This window comes from Salvia hispanica, chromosome 1 (genome assembly GCF_029641045.1).
Source record: "Salvia hispanica isolate PSC_SH4W2 chromosome 1, Shi_PSC_v1, whole genome shotgun sequence".
Taxonomy (NCBI): domain Eukaryota; kingdom Viridiplantae; phylum Streptophyta; class Magnoliopsida; order Lamiales; family Lamiaceae; genus Salvia; species Salvia hispanica.
This window is the reverse complement of record NC_142692.1, coordinates 53,310,451-53,332,779: the sequence shown is the minus strand read 5'-3', so window position 1 is coordinate 53,332,779 and position 22,329 is coordinate 53,310,451. Positions and strand designations below refer to the sequence as shown.

Here is a 22,329-nt window from a genome sequence, read left to right as displayed (position 1 = left end):
AAACAATTAACAGAGACAAACGAAAATGACAAAAATAAATAATTAATGGATAACATAGGGAGTAGTTTCCAAGTAAGAAAACTTTTGGACAAATATTAGAGCTTTTATTTGATAAGTAACCAAAATCCATAAATATATGATATAAAGAATAAGCAAAGAACCAATGAAAAAACTTATTTCTTCTCGGTTTATCATAAAAAAAAAACTTATTTCATCTCCTAAATAAATAAATTGCAGATAGATTGTACATGTGCAAATCACCCTAAACATATTTTTCAGTATTCTAACAAATAAAGAATAATGATCTTATAAATGTCCATTCATTTGCTTTGCCTAATATTGACAAAACTTTTATGATTATATGATGCAAGTGAAGTGAGAACAAGTATAGTTTTAAAGCAAGAAGTAAAACTCATAGCTTACTCTTTTGAAAAACTTAATCAAGCTCAATTGAATTACCATACTTATGATAAGAAATCATATATTTGTATGTTATTCTGAGGTATCTTATGAATTGACAATATTATTTGATGCAAAGGTTGTGTATTGAATTACGATGGTGGTGTTTAAGAAGAGGCAAATGAACATCTGTCGTACGCGGCACAAAACACCGACTAAAGAGATTTTTTGTAGATAAGCAGGGGCGGACACACTTGGTAAGCGGGTAGGGAATAAGCCCTTGCCCCAATTTTTTTTTAATACTTTTTTACTTCTAAAAATTTAAAATATTGAAAAGTTATATCAAGCCCTTACCAAGGCTCCACTACTGAAGAACAAATTCCTCTACAGATAAGTGAAAAAATTATGTAAAATAATGGTTTTGATACACGCGGACTATTTCTGCTTACATTATTTACTTGCATCGGTTACTATTGAGAGTTTAAATCTTTGTACGTAATTAAGAATGTCTCTATTTTTATGGGTAAGAACAAAATGGCACAAGGGACCTATTTTTATGGAACTGATGAAGTATAATTTCTCTAGTAAACACCGAGATATTCTGTTAAACAATGGAAATTATGATATACTATAGATTTATAACTAAAAACATTGATATATTCATTTATAAAGCAATAATAAAGGTAGCATAAAAGGATTACTTGCCCACGATCCAATTCCACATGCCAATTATACATATCATACAAATAACACATTATGGGAAGGTTGATCAACACCGCAAACACTTGCCCCCACACATTCAATCAAGGTCACCCAGATTGATCAGATGCTTTCATCCACCACTCAAAACTGATGCAGCTTATTAGTATAACCATTTCATCCCATGCAACTAACTGGGATACAGCAAGCAACACGCCACATTCGCTCAACCCAAACGAGAGGATTACAGATATTTCACCATGCCACGACCCTCCACGCTGAGCTTTGTAGCCTGTAGTTGCTTCCGTTTAGGCGCTTTCAGCTGTTGCAACTTCTTATTCATCTGCATATATAAAACAACAAAAGCACTTATAGTAAATTACTACCATTTCTGAACATCTATTTATGCTATCAAAAATCTATGGGGATTACAAGCAACAATCTCTTCAAGGAATGGTCTGATATTTATCATGAAAAACTCTTTTAATCAAACCCTATATTTTTCCCAAAACTGGTATTCCATCTGAGAGTTGTCTGTTTCATGAAAGAACTACCAACCTTTGCCCTACGCTGATCTTGTACCATTTGTTTAGCACGAGCTCGTACTGCTTCTGGATCAACCTTGGATTGAGGACGGACCATAAAGTCCATGGACATTGCTTCAGGCCTAGAGGCATGTTGCCTCGAAGATGACTGACTAGATTTTCGCTCCCTGCACATTGACGTGTACGTACGTAAACAGAAAATTTGATGCAACCATCGTGATAATCATAAATATATAACAGGTTGAAGTTGCAATGCAAATCAGGAACTGATTCTTACTGCGAAAAATCCAGATCATCATCCCGTGATGCTCTTCCTGCTGCATTATTCATTACCCTGTCAAAGATCAACAAGAGAAATTTGTCAGTGCTGATTGACTTTCAAACATAGAGTAGCTCTCCAGTCGTAGGGTAGATTATAATTACTTTTTAGGAGGTGGCCTTCTGTAGCTTCTTTCGTCCTCAAAGTTTTTCATGTCTTCAAACCTTGTGCTCTTATTGAAAATTGGTCGGCTCTGCATCAATTACATCCAGAAAGTCAAGTGATTTTTAAGCCATTAATAACAAATAGTACCTGACAGAGGATGTGATTTCTTTGAATTGTTTAATTTTATTTAGATACAGAATAATTCAGTATCTTCTTGGAAAAAAAATTTAACTAAAAAGAAAAGGATTTTAACTCAGATCAAAACAAAACAAGCAACTATCACTTTTCAAGCACCACAGCTTGTTCACAAACAACCAGGATATTCCTCCACAACAGTCGAGGAGCAATAAATTCTTTAATGAATTAAGGGGAAACAGTTATATTACCCATTTATCCACCAATTCTTTGGCAAGTTTCCGGTTGGCAGTAGTTTCCTCATCAACCTTTGACAAAAACATAATGACCTACCAAAATATGGTGCAGTATCAAGCTCAATCCCCAAGCAAGCCAGCAAAAGCATACATATATAAATGCAGTAGGAAAATATACAGAAAGAATGTGGAGTATATTTGAATGACAATCAACAAAACAGAGAAAAATTTGATAACATGGTTACAATATAAAACACAATGAGAAAATATCATAGGGGAAGATAATTTAGGACTCAACATTTAAGAAATCAAAATAAAGATTCTCAAGATATAAAGACAAGACAACTATTAGAGTGAGTAAGTAAATGAGGGGAAACATATCAAATGAGGTCGAAAAGACATTTTACAACCTTGCTACAGAAAATCATTTTTCCAGATCAATCATTCACTCCCTCACAAGTTATAACCACATAGAAGGAGATAAGTTTAAAGATATAACCATATGCAAATTTAAATCGAAGCTAACACTGACCTTGCCAAGTCCACTCTTTTTTAGCTGTTCTTTGCGGTCATACTGCTCTAAGTCAATTGGGAACTGCAGTAGTACAAACAATTAGGCCTCCACTCCCCAGATGTTTAAATTCACAGAATGGACAAAGTAATCGAAGAATAACTGAATTACACACATCATTTAGGATCTTCAAAACAGCAGCACGAACATTAATATTTGGTAAGCTTCCATCTGGCAAAGGCTCAAGCCAATTCTTTAAGAGAGTCAAAACTCCATGATCAAGAAACTCTTGCTGGAGTTGCTTTCTGCATGATACTCAATCCTCATTAAAAACAAATAAACTAGTATCATATGAACAAATAAACAAACCAGAAAATTGAAAATAAGGAGCTTATGAGCATAAGAAGATGCCCAAAATGTTCAAGGATAATAACTAACTTTGAGAGAACATCTGTCAGAAGGGACAGCTTTTTCAACTTATTGATTGCAGGTTTCCCCTGTCTATTGAGCTCTGCATCTTCTTCTGCAACCACCTCGAGCTCAGCCATCACATTCTCAACTAGCAATGCAATTTCAGCTGGACTTTTTTCACTTTTCTTCTTTTTCCTTCCAGCCTTGAACAGTTCCTTGATTTCATCATCCTCTTCTCCCTCCTCTGCCTACAAATTAAGGATGCGAGAGAAAAAAGTTTTAGATATGAAAAAAGCAAATGAATAAAACAGATAAGAACAGTATCTTGACTTTTTTTAAGGTTTAGATTTTAGACCTTCCAAAATTAGTTGTATAGAAAAGAAACTGCAAATTCACAAAGCTATAGAACAAGTGCATACTCTACACAAGATGTAATTCAAACCTCGGGAGCTCGACTTGGAGAATGTTCATGGTCACTTGCATAACGGTCAGAAGGATCTACGCCGGTATCATCGATGAAATTATCATCATCCAGAGTCCGAACACCTTCTTGGTCATCCTGAAAAAGTTTGGGTAAAAACCAATCAACATTGAAGTTGCATGTCATCATCAGAAAATTAATATAACTAACCAAACATGACGATCAACAATGATGTGATTAATACTGGGTCATCAAAAATCGTGAACTATACTTATTAAGGCATCAGATCAGATCCTCAAATTCAGGGAGCATGATATTACCCAAATTTGGCTATGCACATGCGTAAAAGCCAAACTATAGCTTCACTAAATTTCCGTAAATTCAATGTAGAATAAAAGTTCAAAATCAGATTATTAAATTCACCAATACAATTTTAAGTCCATAATATAGCAACATGTGCCACTGAACACTTGTCAATGCATCTTACACCAACAAGTAGATGAGATGACGATAACCTACACAGCAAGCACCGATAAAGAAGAGAAACTAATTCAAGAATGAAACAATTGACGAGAAAACAATTATAACCTCAGAATTGTCACCGGCAATAGTGTCCCACATCTCTTTCATCTCTGGATCTGCCTCATGATCCTTCATCCTTCCTCCTCCACTCTTCCTAACCTTAAACTTCTTCTCCTTCTCAGCCCTTCTGTTTTTCTCCAGAATTCTCAATTTCTCATTTTTGTCCCTCTTCCTCTTTCCGGAGTAATCATCTCTCACCAAACCAGACACATCATCCTCCCGGCCATAATCCCCACCTACATCATCATCATCTAATCCAAAATCTATGGGGCCTGGTTCATTAACAGCTGATTTTTTAATCAATCGCTTCCGAGGCCTAGAACTCGAGTCATTTAACACCGGGGTTGGAGATCTATCCCTGCGGTCATAGACGGAATCATCTATGTCATCGAAGAGATCCTGGGGCTGATCCCCTTCAGATCGGACATCATCATCGAAGTCCACCAATGGCTCGCCTTCTTCATCACGGTAGCTAAATTAACATCATAAAATGCCAATCAATGATTTTATAGCCCCAATTCAACATGGAAACTCGTACACCCATAAACGACAGAGTAATAAATCCACAGAAGCCTAATCAAAACTCTAGCTTTACGAAAACACGCACACACAAAAATATGAATTGAAAACCTAATTCAACAATCAGAAATCGGGAAATTGGGGAGGAGCACTTACGCGTCGTCGTAAGGCATGATTGTATCGTCGAATTACCCCGCGTCAAAGTAGAAACGAGAAAATTGGGTGTACAAATACGTTTATAGCAGTATAAATATCGCGTGTATCCAAGTTGCGGTTCGATTGTAGCTCCCTCGATTTGGTAAACAGATGGTATGAATGAAAAACCTAATGTTTTAAGCTACGGCAATCGGAGCAGAAGCCGTGAAATTATTGGACAACAGTACAAAAATGATGTGGATATGACATTGATATATTTGGCCATTTGGGGATGACAACAGAGAAGAAATTTGACGAGAGATTTATCAAGTTTTCGCTTTGATTTAAAAACAAGGCTTTTATTTTTATTAATGAAAACTTTTAGTTGATTTTGAATTCATCCAAACTTATAAAAGTAGCTTAACTTTTATACATTTCTCAATTATAATACAAATAAAATTTTAATAAAACTTATTGTGATTTTTATATTTTTCATCGTTATATCTTCACCAATTACATATTAATAAATAATAATCATCTAAAATTGATTATCGTACTAGTTTGAAATAATGCCAGATTTATTGAAAAGTTAACCAAAAATTAATTTAATATCATCAAAATTTTAGTTATAGGGGACAATTGTGAAATGCACAGAAGTTATATATATATATATACATATATATATATATATATGAGAGCACTAGAGTGCCCCTTTATTTAGAGTCACAACGTACATCCAATCTGGTGCTGCCATGTGGCACAAAACATGCAATATTTTAAACACGAAAATGCAATCTAGTTGTATATGCATTTTCGCATATTGCATTTTAGTTGTATGTAAATTGCATTTTATAGTGTTGAGTTTTGCATTTTCACATAAATTGCATTTTTTATTGTTAAGTTTTGCATTTTCACATATAAAAAATGCAATTCTTCTATATATAAAATGCAAATTAAACAGTCAATATCAAAAATGCAAAACTCAATGATAAAAAATGCAATATGCATATAACAAAAATGCAATCCGCCGAAATTCATTTATAGCTTCTACAAATGTGTATTGCATTTTTCTGTATACAATATTGCATTTTTCGTGCCACATGGCAGCACGTGGTTGGATATACGTTGTAACTTTAAAATTAGTTGTTATACTAGTACATTATATATATATATATATAGGGGAGCACTAGGGTGCCCCCTTATTTAGAGTCACAACGTACATTCAATCTGGTGCTGCCATGTGGCACGAAAAATGCAATATTTTAAACACAAAAATGCAATCTAGTTGTACATGCATTTTCGCAGATTGCATTTTTGTTGTATGTAAATTGCATTTTATAGTGTTGAGTTTTGCATTTTCACATAAATTGCATTTTTTATTGTTAAGTTTTGCATTTTCACATATAAAAATGCAATCCGTCTATATATAAAATGCAATTTAAACAGTCAATATCTAAAATGCAAAACTTAACAATAAAAAATGCAATCTGCCGAAATTCATTTATAGCTTCTACAAATGCGTATTGCATTTTTCTGTATACAATATTGCATTTTTCGTGCCATATGGCAGCACGTGGTTGGATGTACGTTGTAACTTTAAAATTAGTTGTTATACTAGTACACTCATATATATATATATATATATATATTGTTAGGGATATGTGGTGCAAGAACCCAGTTAGAAACTTAATGATGTACTCCCTCCCTTCCTTTAAAGATGACTCACTTTCCTTTTTAACTTGTCCCAACTAAAATGATTCATTATTAAAATTAGAAACACATTTATCTTTACTTTATTCCTTCTCTCCACCTAACACATAAAATAAAGATGCATAAAATCTCGTGCCGCCCAAGGAAGGGGTCATCTTCCTTGGAATGGAGGGAGTAGTTCATTTAATTGTATGATAAACTACATAGTGATAGAACTGTGCAGGTATGGCACAATTTGACTAAATTACCCTTCAAGTGATTTTGGGCGTTTTCGTAAAAAAAATGGCTAAAAGAAATCCTTATTCGTGATTATGTCTTTCATTAGAGGTGTCTATAGAGATATTTTTTTTAGGGATCTATGGTACAAGAACCCAATTAGAAACTAATAACAATGTTCATTCAATTTTATGAGATAGACCAAAAGTCCACAAATTAAACTTGTAATTAATTAAATGACAATTTTCCGTTTATTATTCAACTGGGCCACACATTGGGCCGAAATAATACATCGTTTCTAACTCTCAACAAGATTTTAGATGATTGGAATCATCCAAAGTTTAACAATAATCATAGTAGTATTATTTAGAGCATCCTTAACGAATAGGGCCTGGGGCGCAACTCGCGAGTCCCGGCCCAAGAGCAGTGTTGGAGCGACGAGCGTCACAGCTCGGGACGGTCCCGAGGACGCAGTTGCGTCCCTGGGCCGCTCCCGGGGTCCGTCCCAGCCCGGCATTACCGGTGCCCGTGCCGCAACTCTTGCGTCCCGTCCCGACATTAATTGTGTTCGGGTCGGGCCGCAAGTCCCCACTATTTTTATTTTTATTTTATTTTAAATTTTGTTTGCCTATTTATACACTTGATTTGCTCAATTCTAATACTCTTCCCCACAAACTCATTTTCAATCCTCTAGTATTTCAACACTTCCGGGTTCTATGGATTGGTTTAACAGCGACCAACGGCAGATGGACGATTTCGTCAACTCCAACAACTGGCAATTGCCGCCGACACCCAACCCAAATGCAACGCCTAGTCCCGGGTTGCCTACCAACATGGACATGGAATCGCCAGTTAGCACCGATGAGTACGAGATTAGCGATATGGAGCCCGCTCGAGGGAGGGGCAAGGACAAGGGCAAGGTTGCCGATGAGGATGGGCCGAAGAAGTATAGTCCGCAGGAGACAATGTGGCTGGCCAAGAACTTTGTCGACGTCTCCGAGGACGCTGAGATCGGCAACCAGCAAAGCGGCAAAGTGTTATGGCAGCGGATTGCAGAGAAGTACAACGCCGGTCGACCTGACGGCTCGTTCGAGTGTACCTACGTGAAGCTACGCAAGCATTGGGGTCGGGTCCAGGCGGAGGTGAACAAGTGGAATGGCAAGTGGACTAACGTAGTCCGGATGTGGCCGAGCGGGCACAGCAAGATGGACCTTGTGGACAAGGCAAAGGCAGATTTCTTCGCTGATGGAAAGAAGCACTTCAAGTACTTTGACGTTTGGAAGCTTGTCGAGAAGAGCCCGAAGTACACCGGTGGGGCAGAAGCGGCGGCGAAGAGAACTAAAGCTTCCGCCGCCAGACACTACTCTTCTAGCGAAGGAGGTCCGCCAATCGACCTCAACGTGACAGACGACGACTTGTTCTTCTAATCTCCTGGTACTCAAAGCCGTCCGATGGGCACAAAGGCGGCAAAGAGGAAAGCAAAGGTGAAGGCAAATGCGAGCTACTCCTCTATGCCGCTGCCGCCGCCCAATCCTTCCCTGGACAAGATATCAGACTCTATGTCAGATATGAGTATTACGTTGCGGATGAGCCACCTGACGGAGTTGACATCGAGGGATACCTCGACAATATCGGAGTACGAGCTCGAATTGCACCGTGAGATGATCGAATACCTTCGCGCACACAAATGAAGAAAAAGTAGTTCTTTTTTCTAGGATTTGTAATTTTCTTTTTCTAGGATTTGTAATTTTCTATTTTCTGACTAAACAATGAATTTTTACGATTTTAATTGTTCAACGTATTCAATTTTACGAGTAAAATAGGTTGTAGTTGTGAATAGTGCAAAATAATAGTTGTGGTCCGAGTTGTGGCCTACGGGGTTAATGGAGTTGTGGCCTGTGACTCAAATTTAGGGGAATGATGACGGGGAGGAGACTTGCGGCCCAAATCCAAGATGGGGTTAAGGATGCCCCTTATATGATCTCGTACATTAAAAGCTTAATAATATAATCTAATTCCATGATTTTTAATATCCTATGTACTTAGTCTTGGAAAGTGAGTAGTATAGGCAAGTGAATAATTTCATCTAATTTGAATGGAAGACCAAGTTCCTTTTAATACTCCATATTTGTATAGATTATATTGATAGGGCTAACTAAATCTATTAAAACCAAATAGTACTAATTGTTTTTATGGATAAAACTAAACAGCTTGTAGTAGTACTCCATATAACAATGGACCATGGTGGTGATATTTTCAAACATACTATTTTAATTTAGAAGAAATCTAAATCTAAATTAAATGTCCAAATCTGCAAGCCAATGCACAAGATTGAGAAAACAAAAAAAATGTCATATATTAAACAAATTTTATAGCTAACATGCAACCAACGCAATACTTGCTTGTACCATTGAACAAAACAAGGAAATAGATCATGGTTTCAAATATGAAAATTTAGCTGAAGGCAAAGTCAAGTGAGATGCAGGCAGTTGGCAAATGAAATCCCTCAACACAAGAGGTTGCTGTCATCAACCATAGATTTTTTTTTTTTTTTCTCTTTCTAATTTTCTAGAGTACGGTTGATGCAACCAAAATGGAGAAGATTAAATGCAAGGAAGCACGGATAAGGGTTGCATTTTCTCGTATAGGCCCCTCACACAATGCGCTCCAACTCCCTCGCATAACTGAGGGTCTGGTTGATCAGCTGCAGCGACGGAATCTCCTTGCAAGGTACAGATTCCTTAGCTCTTTGGAAAAACACAAACCCATTCTTGACCTCCCACTCAGGATGCTCCTGCAATTTCCGAATGCCAAGGTGCTAGTGAAACTAAGTTTTGTTTAAGCCAACAGAAGAGATACGTTTACTCAAAAGACTTTACCTCCTTGATATATTCAACTACTTCCTTGTCGGACGAATACAGCAACATCTGACGTGCATCATTTACTGAAAGAGAATCATAGGCCTTCTCACTGCACCCAGCTATCTCATCTCTACCAACAAATGATCAAACATTAAAATAAGACCAAGTATAATACGGATTCAACACTATGGCAAGATCCAGAATGGGCTGGAATTAGGATGTCAACATAAAAGAAGAGCAAACGTAAAGGGTGTGACCAAGCCTAGATAAGACGCAAAGCACAATACCAGAAGCAGTAAAGCAACTAGAGATTAATCGAACAATGCAATAGAAAATAGATGCGTGCTCCCAATATCCATGTTCATTCTTTCACTTTCCACAAAATCCTTCCTATGCTAGCATAACACAGTAAGGCTGCATCTAAGCAGACACAATGACATAAACTGAACTCCTAAACAAAATGCATACAGGTTGGCTATCAAGCTTTGTGAAGTACATGAATGAGTTCTAACGCTGCACACATAATCAAGTAATAACTATTACTATAACGCAAAAGTATCAGATAGACCAAACCAGTTTTTCTTCTTTAAAATGGAGAAATAAGAAAGGTGTAAACAGTATAAATCAATTCAACAATCACAAACAAAGCAATCTGTATGACTACAAATTTTACCTGACTGTCTTTGCTAGCAAGTCCATGAAATAGACATATGTTTCATGAGGTACAGCCTGTCTAGCAGTCAGCACCCTGTTATATGCTCCTTCCATGAAGGATTGTTCTAGCTCGACAGCATGCTTGATACAAGGGTTCTCCAAAGCACTAGCAGAAAGCAACTCCAACTCAGTGTGGAATTCGGCTATTCTGTTTTGCACAAGGAGTCTTAGCAGGTTTAGACCTAATATTGGGTACTCCTGGGGAGAGGGTGGGAGACGACTACTGCACGATTACATGAAATAAGAGTTAGGATATTGTTTGAAACTAAAATGCACATCTGTAGAGTGGATATATATAGTTCATGGCGTACATAGAAACTAGTACAACAAATTACAATAGCTGCTCAACCACATAGAAGTTCATGAAGCCCTGATTGTATCCCTAGCCTGGTTAAAAGCACTCCATCTTGCCATGTTTATGGGACCAACTAGATATCATAAGTCTTTATATACCTTCAATACTAAATAACATTCATAAGATAATGCTTTTGTTTCATAAACAACAAGTACTACTATCCTAATTTGCTCAAGAAAACACTTACTAAAAGAATATGTTTATGATCAGCTACATTATCATAGAGTTTACCCATACACCATGGTTCAAGAAACATGTAACACTAAAAACAAAAGTTGTAGTTTTCTTCATCTATTTTAATGCATAGAAACTCCAAAGACGTCTAGTTCTTATCATATTTAAAGCAAAAGACAAAATAAGGGGTTAGATAGTCTATGAAACAATTGAAGACAGATACTTACGCGGCATCAGTATAATAAGGCTTCAGTTGGCAAAAGTCTCTCTCAAAAGCATCCTGATCCTCAATCTTCACGCTCAGGATAACTGCATGCTCATAAATGTCCCCTGCAAAAAGAGGGCAAAATAAAAAAATAACTCAGAATATAGGAAAGACACCAAAAGATGATTTGTATAAACTATACAAAGATATGGATGAGAGGTAGAAAGACTTACTTGCGAGTGTCAATTCATGGACAGCATTTGGAGTTTTTTCAAATAATGGAGGCAGACTCTTGAATCCTGTCAATGCAATCTAGCATACATAATGTATATTACTAACAAGACATTACAAAATATCAATCTTGATCAACGGATTTGCATTATATTTACGACTAAGATAAATTAGTATTGGGCATTGCCTAAGCAGAGAAGAACATAATCTTCTAGCTGAACTTCTGGTTATTATCTAAGATGTGAATTGAACCTAACAGAGTTTCAGACCATTAATCTGTGTCTCAAATAAGGATCCCACTCCACAAACAATAGGTTATATTCATGCCTAAATCATCAAAAGTCAATACTTCCTTATCACCAAATACCTTCTTTCTCATTCACACTATGTGACTATATAACCAAAAATATACTACATACTTACCACTACATGACTTCTTTCTTTTCCATTTAGATTAAAATTAAAGAGAACCCCTTCCCCATTCTATATAATTGTGACATACAAAAATAGTTAGAAAGAGAGTGCACGGAACAATTCTGTTGTTCAACTCCCGCATAATGTTCAATGCTCAACTCCGGCATGTCTCAGAAAGCACCAACAGTTATCGGGTGGTTTTCTTCTGCATGTGTGTTTGACAAATCTACTAAACAAGAGTACAAATAACTACTTATGTGACACTCCAATCAGCCTAACTCCATGTTCCAATATGACAACATCCCAGCAATTCCAAAAACAGGTAGGAATGAGCAACATTAGGTCACCATCGACATAATAATTGATTTCCCCCAATCATCCTAACCTATCTAAATCCCGAACCAAAAAATTCAACAAATGTACTAGGGTTTACCATCCAGTTAACTTTTACTACAATAATAATCTATCATAATGAAGAAAAACAGATAAACGCTCATAATCTGTGAAAACAACTATATCTAATCTGTACAATCATAAAAAATATCTCCATGAAATTCGAGGAATTGAGACGTACCTTGAGCTGAAACAGAAGTTTGGTACAAATATCAAAATCTTTGCGGAGAATTGCCGCTTTGAATCGCTCGAAGAGCTGGGAAACCTCTGTGGTTTTCGGATCCATTTGTCTCTCAAGATATATGATATATCTTCTCGCCGGATTCCGTTTTGTAGGTTTCGCGTAGATTCTTTCTGCCCAAGAAAGCAAGCTGAAGTTACAGTCTACATATACAAGATTTAAATCGGTTTGGCGGTTCGGATCATCCATGACCCGTATTTTGTTCACCTTATGCAAACAGGCTTAGCATTATCCAAGCCCAACTTGATAAAATGGTTTTCCACGATAATTTGGTTTATACTATTTAATGTGATAATAAATTGATTAATATGTAGAATAAAAAATTTTCAGCTCTATTTCAGCCATAACTTCATTTTTCATCTGTCACATAATTTTTTTTTTCGTTTCGATCATTATCAATGACAGATCACGATATATAAATTCTAAGGGTAGGATACAGTAGGTGTTGCACACGGTTCAAAAACCGCCGATTCCGGTTTGGAACTGGCGGTTCACGGCTTAACATTTTCATGAACCAGAACTGGCCCGACGGGTCCTAGGAACCGCCGGTTTCTGGTGAAAACCACTGGTTCCGGGCCCATTCGGTGGTTTTTTTTTTTGTTGGTTTATGAACTCTATGAAAAACCATTCTTGATTTTCTCATTTATAGAAACATCCTTGAATGTTTTAAGTTACACTTTCGATGTGGGACAAAATGTGTTGAAGTATTTTCTTTTATAATTACAAGTTTAGAGCATTCATGCATCTTTTTCCAATGTGGGAAACAAACTTTCTTTTGTCTTCTACTTTTCTTCATTTTTTTATAATATATATAAACAAAATTATTATTTGAATATATTCTTGATAGATAAAAATAAATATAAATAATTATTGAGAAATATGATTTGTATATAGAAAAATATTTATTTGTATAATAGTTATCGTTAGGTTTGTACAATTTGTATAATAATTATTCTTTTAATGTGTATAATAGTATTTATTAGTTAACATATACATAAATTTATAAACATAAGCAATCGATAATGATAAACAACTAATGAATATTAGTTCATGTAATAATATTTGTTGTTAAATTATAATAATAGAAGATAGATTAGTAGGAGTAATATAGACAAAGAATGATGTGAGATCTATCATATAGTTATAAATAATGACTTTTATCCCACATTGAAAGAAAGAGTAACACATCCAAGAATGTGTAACTATAAAAAAGAATAATTCAATACACTCTCTTCCAATTGAAGTATTGATAGTTTAAAAATCAAAAGGTTTAACTTTAAGTATGAGCAATTGGTTTTATTTAATCTTTTTTTGGTCTTTATTATGTATAAAATAAAATGTGCATAAATAAAATTCAAACAATAAGGTGAAAATTGCAATTTTATTGATAATAAATAATAAATTTGAACGAGACTAAAAGTTACAACTTATAATGATTATAATTTACTTATAAAAATTACTACATCCGTCCCCCAAAATTTGCTACACTTTGACCCGACACGGGTTTTAAGAAATGTAATGGAAAGTGAGTTGAAAAAGTTGGTGGGATGTGGGTCCTACTTTTAAGGAGTAGTTTTATAATAAAATGTGTGTAGAAATGAGTTAGTGGAATATGGGGTCCACTACCAAAAATGGTAAAAGTGAAGTGTATCAAATTTTCAGGGACGGACCGAAATGGTAATATGTATCAAATTTTCAGGGACAGAGGTAGTAATAAACAATAAACAATACTTTAAGTTAGACCTTTTGATTTATAAATGCCGGGGAGTGATCAATTGCTAACTAATTAGCAATCCCAAACTAAGACTAAATCTTAGCCATTAGATTAGAAGATCTAGTGGTTGAAATAATGCTACATGGATTATATTTTTAATTAAGAAAATTAATAAATAAAATTAGAGGGTATTAATGTCAAATCCCTCTCATTAAAATCATCTTAAAAATTTAAATTTATGTAACTCTCTCGATTTAAATTATTTTTTCGCAAAAAATATATCAAATTAAAGATAATTTTATAAGGATTCCAACGAGATCTCAATTGCATATGTTCCGACGACGTTCGGATGATGAAATTTGATATTTTTTACTTCAGTTTTCGTAAATGTTGATAACCAGATTTTTATCAACAAATATATCAAAAAATCTCAATAAAACCATGTAAAAATCTCAACAAATATGTGTTGATATTTTCTTGTACTAGTGTTGATATTCTTATGTCATATTGTTGATATTTGTAATACACTATGTTGATGTAAAAAAACATTCACGAAAATTATCATATGATAACATAATGACGATATTACCCTTTTGTGGATATTTTGTCTACTATATATTGAGATTCACAAGATTTAATCTCATCCACTCATTTTAAAATCTAAAGGTGGAGATTTGGTCTTGATTTTGGATTAGGGTCCTATAAGCATTAGAATATGACCCTATAAATGACAATACTAAAGTTGGATTTGAAGTTTTAATTTGGAAGAGAGTGTATTGGATTATCTCTTTTATAGTTACACATTATTGGATGTGTTACTTGATAAGTCGTATTCTAAGTCTTGGTTACTGGTCAGTATGTCATGAATTGCATGTATTATCTGCAAAATAGTTGCTTAAGTGTGCAAGATAAAGGGGTCAAAGCCAGTAGGAGACGATTCAGATGACGCAGGTGAAAAGAGCGCTAAAAGGGTGCAATACTGACCAGGATGCATGCCAGAGAAAAGGCTCGAGATGGAGAAGAAGGATAGCTGGGATGATCATAAACAAGGGCAGAAAAGTCAATTCGCGAAGGAAGTCTACCCTAAAAGCAAGGGCAAGCCTCCCTATAAAAGAAGCCACTTGGAGAGAGAGAAAGAGTTCCGAGTTCGAAAGCCCAACCACCACACTTAGTTAGAGTTATCTCGAAGATCAGTTCCTTCAGCATTATCCACAATCTTCTCGTTCCTCGCCACAACTATGGTCACCTGAAGTCCAGCAGTCCAACGGAGAGTCAGCATCCTATCGTTCCAACCAGTTTGTCGTCGTAGTATAGCAGTTTCATCGCCCGGAGTGGTGAAGCGGGTGATCAGTGTGTTTGCTTTGTCTCTTCCTAGTGCTTGTAAAATTATCAAGCCTCCTAGATCCAGCGAATCGACTAGATCACAGGGTCTAGGAACTCGCGGAACTGGAGAATCTCGGTCGTTGGATACACAGAACACTCCTTCAAAACCCTCAACCACGAATACTAAAATTTAGCACAGGGAAGTAGGGATCGATCCCACAGAGAGAGATGCGTAATAAATATGCATAGAGATCTGGAAACTATTTTTGGTTTGGCTGCTGCCACGCATTTTTGGGTTGAGGAAATTAAACTAAGTTGGAATTGAACTCTGCTATGCTAACAGCTAGATCTAGGCAGAAATGAATATTGCATGAAAACTAAGACTAGACAATCACTGGATCTAAAGACTCGTAACTAATTTACCTAGACCAGGGAATTTAAAATGCAAGCGGGACCCAAAACTGAAAAGGCAGATACGGACGAAAAGAAAAGCTGCAGAATAACTAACTAAAGCATCAACTGAAAAAAAATAAATGACTTCATCTTCTCCGACGGACTCACAAGAACACTCGGTAAACTTAATAGGACGCGATTCAGAAGCAAACAACCAGATTTAAAACAAGCCGGTGACATACGAAAAGATAACAGAAAAAATCTACGCTACTAGACGAAGCCAAACAGAAACAGAACATAACACTTGAAATTCATGCACAAATCTATCTCCCCTGCTCAGATCCAAAACTCGGATGCTAAATCCACTCCGGATCCAAGCATCCGACTCAAAACTCCAACCAAAAACAGCTCCATAACAACAGATTTGGATTCTCCACAGATCAACAACAACAAATACAGATCAACAATCAAACTCCCAGATCAAACACCATGCCGACAGAGAAAATAGCTCAACATAAATCAACTCCAAAACAGAGGAAATGAAACCAACAGAAATGCATAGGAAATTTAAACAACATCAACAGCAGATTCGACTCCCGAAAGTGAAGTTCGAAAAAACAAGACACAACAAACTGAAATTTAAATGATTGTATCTTCGCCCTCACGCGGACGGTGTTACGTCGGAACTACTGAACTAAAAAACGACTCCCTTAACCATCCCGAATTCCCATTTCCAAGTGTGTGTGTTTGAGCTAAGTATGAGCAAAAGTTCTCTCCCCTCTTTTTCGTGCTGCATACTCCTCCATTTATAGGCGTTGAGGTGGGGCCCAGCGAGGTATAGATAGACCTTGTTGCCCTCAGCTATCAACTCCCTTCCTCTAGCCTTCTTTTCCTTCAGCTTTGATCAATTTCTGCTCTGTTCCTCGCTAGACTGTTTCCTCCAGTATCTCCTGGATCTAGCGCTTTATCACACACCTGGCTTAATCAAACATGTTAGACCCAGCAGAAATGTGATGCTTTTCACTTTATAACCAATGCATGAAATTAGCCTTATCAAACTGCTCACACTTAAACCATACTTGTCCTCAAGTATAAAGACAAGAGAAAAGAATAAGGCGAATTTCTAAGCGTGGTTATCCCTTGACCGACTCTACAGACTCTAAACAGACTCCTAGACTTAGACACAACCGGCACAATTTTAGACATTAAAATGAAAACACATAAACATTTAAAACGAAAACACATAAACACATATGCATGAACTGGCTTCAACTTTTAGGCAACCGTCCCCACAAGATTAAGGTCAATCCAACAGGCTGCACTCCTCCAAATAGGCCCTTTCCCTTCCTCTACCTAGCCAATCTGTCAGTTCGTCAAGATGGCCTTTTACTTCCCCAATTGTTGGATTCACTCGATCACTCATTCCTCACCAGGGATGTTAGGACCAACTCTCTCTTAAGTCATCGCCATACCACTGAAGCGTCAGGTTATGAGAATTTTCTCCTTCTAAACTCCCCCCCTCTTTTTATTTTTTATTTTTTTTTCTTTCCTGGACTTCGTCCAGCTTATACCTCCTTAATTTCCTGGACTTCTTGATTTTACTTCCTCTGGACTTCGTCCAGCTTATCCCTCCAGATTATCATTTATTTTATTATCTCCTTCCTAAATTCTTCTCCTTCAGCATTCAGTGGCAGCCCAGTTACATATGTTAGCTCGAAGTTATTACAGGCTTATAACTCGCTTTTAAAGTAGGGCTTCACGACTGAGGAAGTAAAGGCGTTCTCTATCGTTCTCACTTCACTCAGATTGGCTCGGCTTGTTAAAGAAAAAAGGCTTCTAAGTTGGAATACCCCCTATTTTCAATTACTCTCACTAAGGGAATCCTGCCATATTATATTCACTGGTTCATGCGACTCAAACAACTAGACCTAACGACTCCTATATCAAAATTGCATTGACTCCTCTCCCCCTCCCCACTTCACTCAAGCTTGGCCTCAAGCCGTCGTCGTGAAGGGGAAATAGAGAGATCAATGCAAAACAAGCAAACAAAACTTCTCACACTTAGACCGAACATCGGGCTAAGTGGGAGAAGATAAAACAACACAGAATAAACAAAACAACTTCTCACACTTAGACCGAGCATCGGGCTAAGTGGGAGAAAAGAAAACAGAACAGAAAACAGACAAACAAAACGTAAAGGAAAAAAAAAGTAAATGTTACTTGGTCATGGGGTGGTGTTCACTTCTGGGGCTGGCTCCCTCGGGAGCCAGAATGTGGTGGGATTCCGGGGCGGGTCATTTTCACCTTCTTCTTTGCTGGCTGATCCAGCTCTTCCTCTGCTTGTCCTGTCTAGGTGAGTACCGACTTCATCACTTGGGGCTTTGATTTGGGTGGGACTGGAACTTGCTTGGGAACGATCGGGGTGGTCATCTGCTGGAGTGACTTGACGGAGGGACTGCTCTGGATGGGCTTCTTGACCTCACTGCTTGACCCAGGAGTTGCCTTCGTCTGGGTCAAGGGGAGCGTTTGCTGCATCCACTTCAACATCCTCATAGAGAGCTCTACTGCCTCCGCCACTCGTTCACTTTGTTTGGCGCATTTCACGGCCAAATTCTCCACATTGTCCCTCAGGACCTTCGCTTCCTCCTGATTCCCGTTCAATTCTTTCCTGATCCCTCCGAGTTCCTTTACCATCTCCTTCCTCAACAACTGCATCTCCTTTCTCACTTCCTGGACTTCCTTCCGTAGCTCCTCAATCTCTTCACTGGGCATGGTCTCCTCGGCTTCCTCAGGCTCTGCAGTCCCCTTATCTCCCAATGAGTAGAAAAGGGTCTCGGCGCCTCGGGTCTGTAACAACCCCTTGTTGAAAAAATAATCAACACTAAAAACCTCCGGGGGGTCGCACATAACTATCAGAGGAGCGGATTTGGCGATTTTCATATCAATATTCCGCTGGAGGTAGGCGCCGAGAAGGTGGCATGTGTACATATGGCGCGCAGGGTTGCTTGTCATTTGATGGCAAGCCTGAGCTAGCCAATATCCGAGGTGCACCTTTATGCCCTTTGCCATGCACCATGTGAAGTATAGATCGGTGGTTGTAAGAGCGGCATTTGCTGTTCCCATCAAATTGTAGCTTATGAAGGTCTGAGCGAAACGGAGGATGTGGTTTTCGATGTGGGATGCCTTGGAATAACTGGATTTGAACGCTCCAGCCTTGGGGTGGGTGATCAGGTCCCATGCCGTTTGCACCTTAAAGCCCGGCGTGTTCTTGGGTGCGCCGATCATCCTCTCATTCCATTCTCCTTCATCGTCCTCTGCCTGTGTGAACAATCCCATTCGCAGTGACCACTCCCGGATGCTCATCTCATACTCTTCGTTGAAAAGCCGGAACGTTATGGAGTCAGCGTCCAGATCAGTAGTATTTTTCAAACGAAAAGTGGAGAAAAACTCCCTTGCTAGATCCACTGGTACCCTTTCTTGGCTGTGTCGCAGTAGCCACTCGAATCCTATCGAAGAGATGCAGGCGCGGAACTCCTTGTCACACGCGATCATCTTAAGCTCCCTCGAGCTATACTGCTTCCCGGATTTGGTCATCTTTCCGGTACCACACCTTTCCTTGTACACCGCGGCCCTTTTTTGATCGTCAAACTGTCTCATCGCTTCCAGTAGTTTCTTCGTTAGCCAGACTTCCGGACGTCCAGGAACAGGTACTCTTTCAGCTTCTTCTGATTCATAGTCGGATTCAGGGGCAGGCTCGTCTTGTTCCTCGGTTGAGGGAACGTCAGCTTCTGAGGAAAGGGTATCCTCAACCTCCTTGACAGAGGGAGCTTTCCCAGACCGTGTAGACATAGTCGCCGTGCCCTTTCCTTTTCTCGCCCTTTCTCTCGTCAGGCGACGCTCTTCCGCTTCCGTCCCTTGCCCAGGGGACTCATTTTTCCCTGTATCGACTAAGTCGTCTACCTCATCAAGTAGGCTTCTCCTGGCCAGTCTCCTTTCTGTCCTCCTATCCTCTCGGGGTTCGTCTGCATCCTGGTCGTCCACCAGGTCCACAATCAACTTTATTCCTGCGTCCACGTCCTCTGGTACTTCAGCCATCTGCAGATCTGCGTCTGCAAAAAGTTTTTCAGGGGTTTCCCCCTCACCATCCACCATCGGGGTTGCCCCCTCAATATAAACGGGGTCCTCCCCCCTGACATCACCCGGGGTTGTCTCCTCTTCCATGGCTTCAGAGGTTGAGACTCTGAATTCAGCCGGACTAGCCATAGCAAAGGTTCCCCCCTCCATATCGTTAACACCCTCAGATTTAGGGTTTCTGTCACCCTGCAACTCTGTCTCATCCACCTTCCCGCCGTTCGTTGGTCCACCCTCCTCATCGCCCGCCTCCTGCGAAGCGGTCTCTGCATTTTGTGGTTCAGAGTTCGGCTCTCTCGCGTCTTCATGAGGCAATTCTTCTTGAAAAACTGAGGGTTCGACCACCGAATCCTCTGGAATCGACGTTGGTGGAGTGGCCGCCGCGGATGTCATCAGATTAGCAGAAAAGAGGGCATATACTTCTTTTGCCTTCTCGACGCTCCCCAATTTTTGCGTCAATTCGGCTAACAACGCTGGGTCGTACTCCGCTTGGTGCGAACTTCCAGTGGGCTTGGCTGATTCCATCGCTGCAGATCTGAAATTAGACAAGAATTTGGTCGATTTTGGGTTAGGGTTTGTATTTTTTTTTAGAGAGAGGGAATGACAGTAGAGAGAAAAGAAGAGCAAATTCAGTTGAGTATGTGGAGAGAGAAACGACGGTTCGCTCCCCTTTAACTGAAAAGGTGATGCGGTTGCAGACGCGACGTCAGTAACCGTACGCCTTCCATAAATATCGGTGATTTGAATTTCAAATTATTTTCTTCCCTCCTTAATCCTTTCCTTCATGCTCTCCTTCCCTAGTTGATTTCCCTGATGTGACCCTATACTAAGAAAAGATGAAGACGCCAAACTCCTTGGTCAAGATTAGAGTACAAGATATAGATTCCCCTTGGAGCCTGGTGTTTCGAAAATATTTTTTTTTTTTTTTTTTTTGGAAATTAAAATTTTTACTTTGTTTGGATTTTCTTAAGTTTTTCGAAAGCAATCAAACTATTTACAAATTAACTTTGAGTATTCTCGAAATCCCCTGGTTCAGTATGTAAAAACATAAACATTTTCCTTGACCCAGGAGTTTATCGAGAATACTTCCTTGCCTGACTAGGCGACAACCGAGAGTGCACGTAGTGGCATTTCCTCCACTACGCACAACTCAGAATTATCCCTATAGACTTTTAATCTATGACCATTAACAAGAAAAGGAACAGAGTTGGAGGCACTTCCCTGGATTTCTACTGCTCCGTTTGCGCGGAGGCTAACGATGGTATATGGGCCAATCCACTTAGACTTCAACTTCCCTGGCATCAGCTTGAGCCGGGATTGGAAAAGGAGCACCTTCTGTCCAACATGGAGTTCCTTGACCCGGAGATTCCTATCATGCCATAGCTTCGTCCTTTCCTTGTACCACATGGCAGACTCATACGACTCCAGCCTCATTTCCTCCAGTTCTTGTAACTGCAATTTCCTTTCTTCTTCGCAAGCCATAGGCTTCATGTTCAACTCTTTTACTGCCCAGTACGCCTTGTGCTCAATACCCACGAGCAAGTGGCACATTTTGCCAAACACAAGCCTATAAGGTGACATTCCAATAGGTGTCTTAAAGGCAGTCCTGTAAGCCCATAGTGCGTCACCGAGCCTCTTACTCCAGTCCTTCCTTGACGGGTTAACCGTTTTCTCCAATATCGCCTTGATCTCGCGATTAGATATCTCCGCTTGACCGTTAGACTGAGGGTGGTACGGGGTGGATATTCTATGGTGAACACCGTATTTCTTCATCAGAGCCTCGATGGTGCGATTACAGAAATGCGTTCCTTGATCTGAAACGATTGCTCTAGGAACTCCATATCTGTTGAAAATATTGGTCTGCAGAAATTTTGCCACTTCTTTTGATTCACATGTCGTTGTGGCCTTGGCTTCTATCCACTTAGACACATAATCTACTGCAACCAATATATAAGTATTCCCACAAGATGACGGAAATGGTCCCATGAAGTCCATTCCCCATACATCAAAAACTTCACAAACAACCACCGGGACCTGAGGCATCTCATCCCTCCTAGAAATTCCCCCCGTCTGTTGGCATCTCTCGCAGCACTGGCAAAATTCAAATGCATCTTTATTCAATGTTGGCCAGTAAAAACCACTATCCAGGACCTTCCTTGATGTCTTCCTTGGTCCGAAGTGACCTCCACATGCCAAAGTATGGCAATGAATTAGCACGTCCTTTTGTTCCCATTCGG

At 38.7% G+C, this 22,329-nt stretch overlaps 3 protein-coding genes and 1 pseudogene across 3 annotated transcripts; 1 reads left to right on the top strand and 3 right to left on the bottom strand.

Annotated features, from left to right (window-relative positions):
• Positions 1-1,034: 1,034 nt before the first annotated feature.
• Positions 1,035-5,347, bottom strand: LOC125222958 (protein IWS1 homolog 1-like). The gene is made up of 11 exons (XM_048125870.2): positions 5,039-5,347; positions 4,370-4,835; positions 3,803-3,919; positions 3,388-3,608; positions 3,125-3,254; positions 2,971-3,033; positions 2,454-2,531; positions 2,067-2,155; positions 1,921-1,977; positions 1,657-1,810; positions 1,035-1,441 (listed from the first exon to the last, which is right to left on the bottom strand). The coding sequence occupies exons 1-11, from the start codon at positions 5,053-5,055 to the stop codon at positions 1,343-1,345; spliced, it is 1,491 nt and encodes a 496-aa protein (XP_047981827.1). The 5' UTR covers positions 5,056-5,347; the 3' UTR covers positions 1,035-1,342.
• Positions 5,348-7,659: 2,312 nt separating this feature from the next.
• LOC148934137 (uncharacterized) lies at positions 7,660-8,370 on the top strand. The gene has a single exon (XM_089062201.1). The coding sequence runs from the start codon at positions 7,660-7,662 to the stop codon at positions 8,368-8,370; it is 711 nt and encodes a 236-aa protein (XP_088918327.1).
• Positions 8,371-9,274: 904 nt separating this feature from the next.
• RPN12A (regulatory particle non-ATPase 12A) lies at positions 9,275-12,667 on the bottom strand. The gene is made up of 6 exons (XM_048119286.2): positions 12,472-12,667; positions 11,486-11,564; positions 11,275-11,377; positions 10,478-10,741; positions 9,823-9,934; positions 9,275-9,737 (listed from the first exon to the last, which is right to left on the bottom strand). The coding sequence occupies exons 1-6, from the start codon at positions 12,574-12,576 to the stop codon at positions 9,597-9,599; spliced, it is 804 nt and encodes a 267-aa protein (XP_047975243.1). The 5' UTR covers positions 12,577-12,667; the 3' UTR covers positions 9,275-9,596.
• A 5,643-nt stretch (positions 12,668-18,310) lies between these two features.
• LOC148934136 (uncharacterized) overlaps positions 18,311-22,329 on the bottom strand; it is a 53,079-nt pseudogene continuing 49,060 nt past the window's right edge.

What these genes read in the sequence shown, in the direction of transcription:
- LOC125222958 (XM_048125870.2), bottom strand. An exon ending in TTTTGAAGATCCTAAATGAT is followed by an intron (nt 3,034 to 3,124) that starts GTGTGTAATTCA and finishes GTACTACTGCAG; the next exon opens with TTCCCAATTGACTTAGAGCA. An exon ending in GATGATCTGGATTTTTCGCA is followed by an intron (nt 1,811 to 1,920) that starts GTAAGAATCAGT and finishes GTCAATGTGCAG; the next exon opens with GGAGCGAAAATCTAGTCAGT.
- LOC148934137 (XM_089062201.1), top strand. Translation starts at nt 7,660, where the DNA reads ATGGATTGGTTTAACAGCGACCAACGGCAGATGGACGATTTCGTCAAC.
- RPN12A (XM_048119286.2), bottom strand. Translation starts at nt 12,576, where the DNA reads ATGGATCCGAAAACCACAGAGGTTTCCCAGCTCTTCGAGCGATTCAAA. An exon ending in CCTTATTATACTGATGCCGC is followed by an intron (nt 10,742 to 11,274) that starts GTAAGTATCTGT and finishes GTAATCGTGCAG; the next exon opens with TAGTCGTCTCCCACCCTCTC. An exon ending in TAGTTGAATATATCAAGGAG is followed by an intron (nt 9,738 to 9,822) that starts GTAAAGTCTTTT and finishes CGGAAATTGCAG; the next exon opens with GAGCATCCTGAGTGGGAGGT.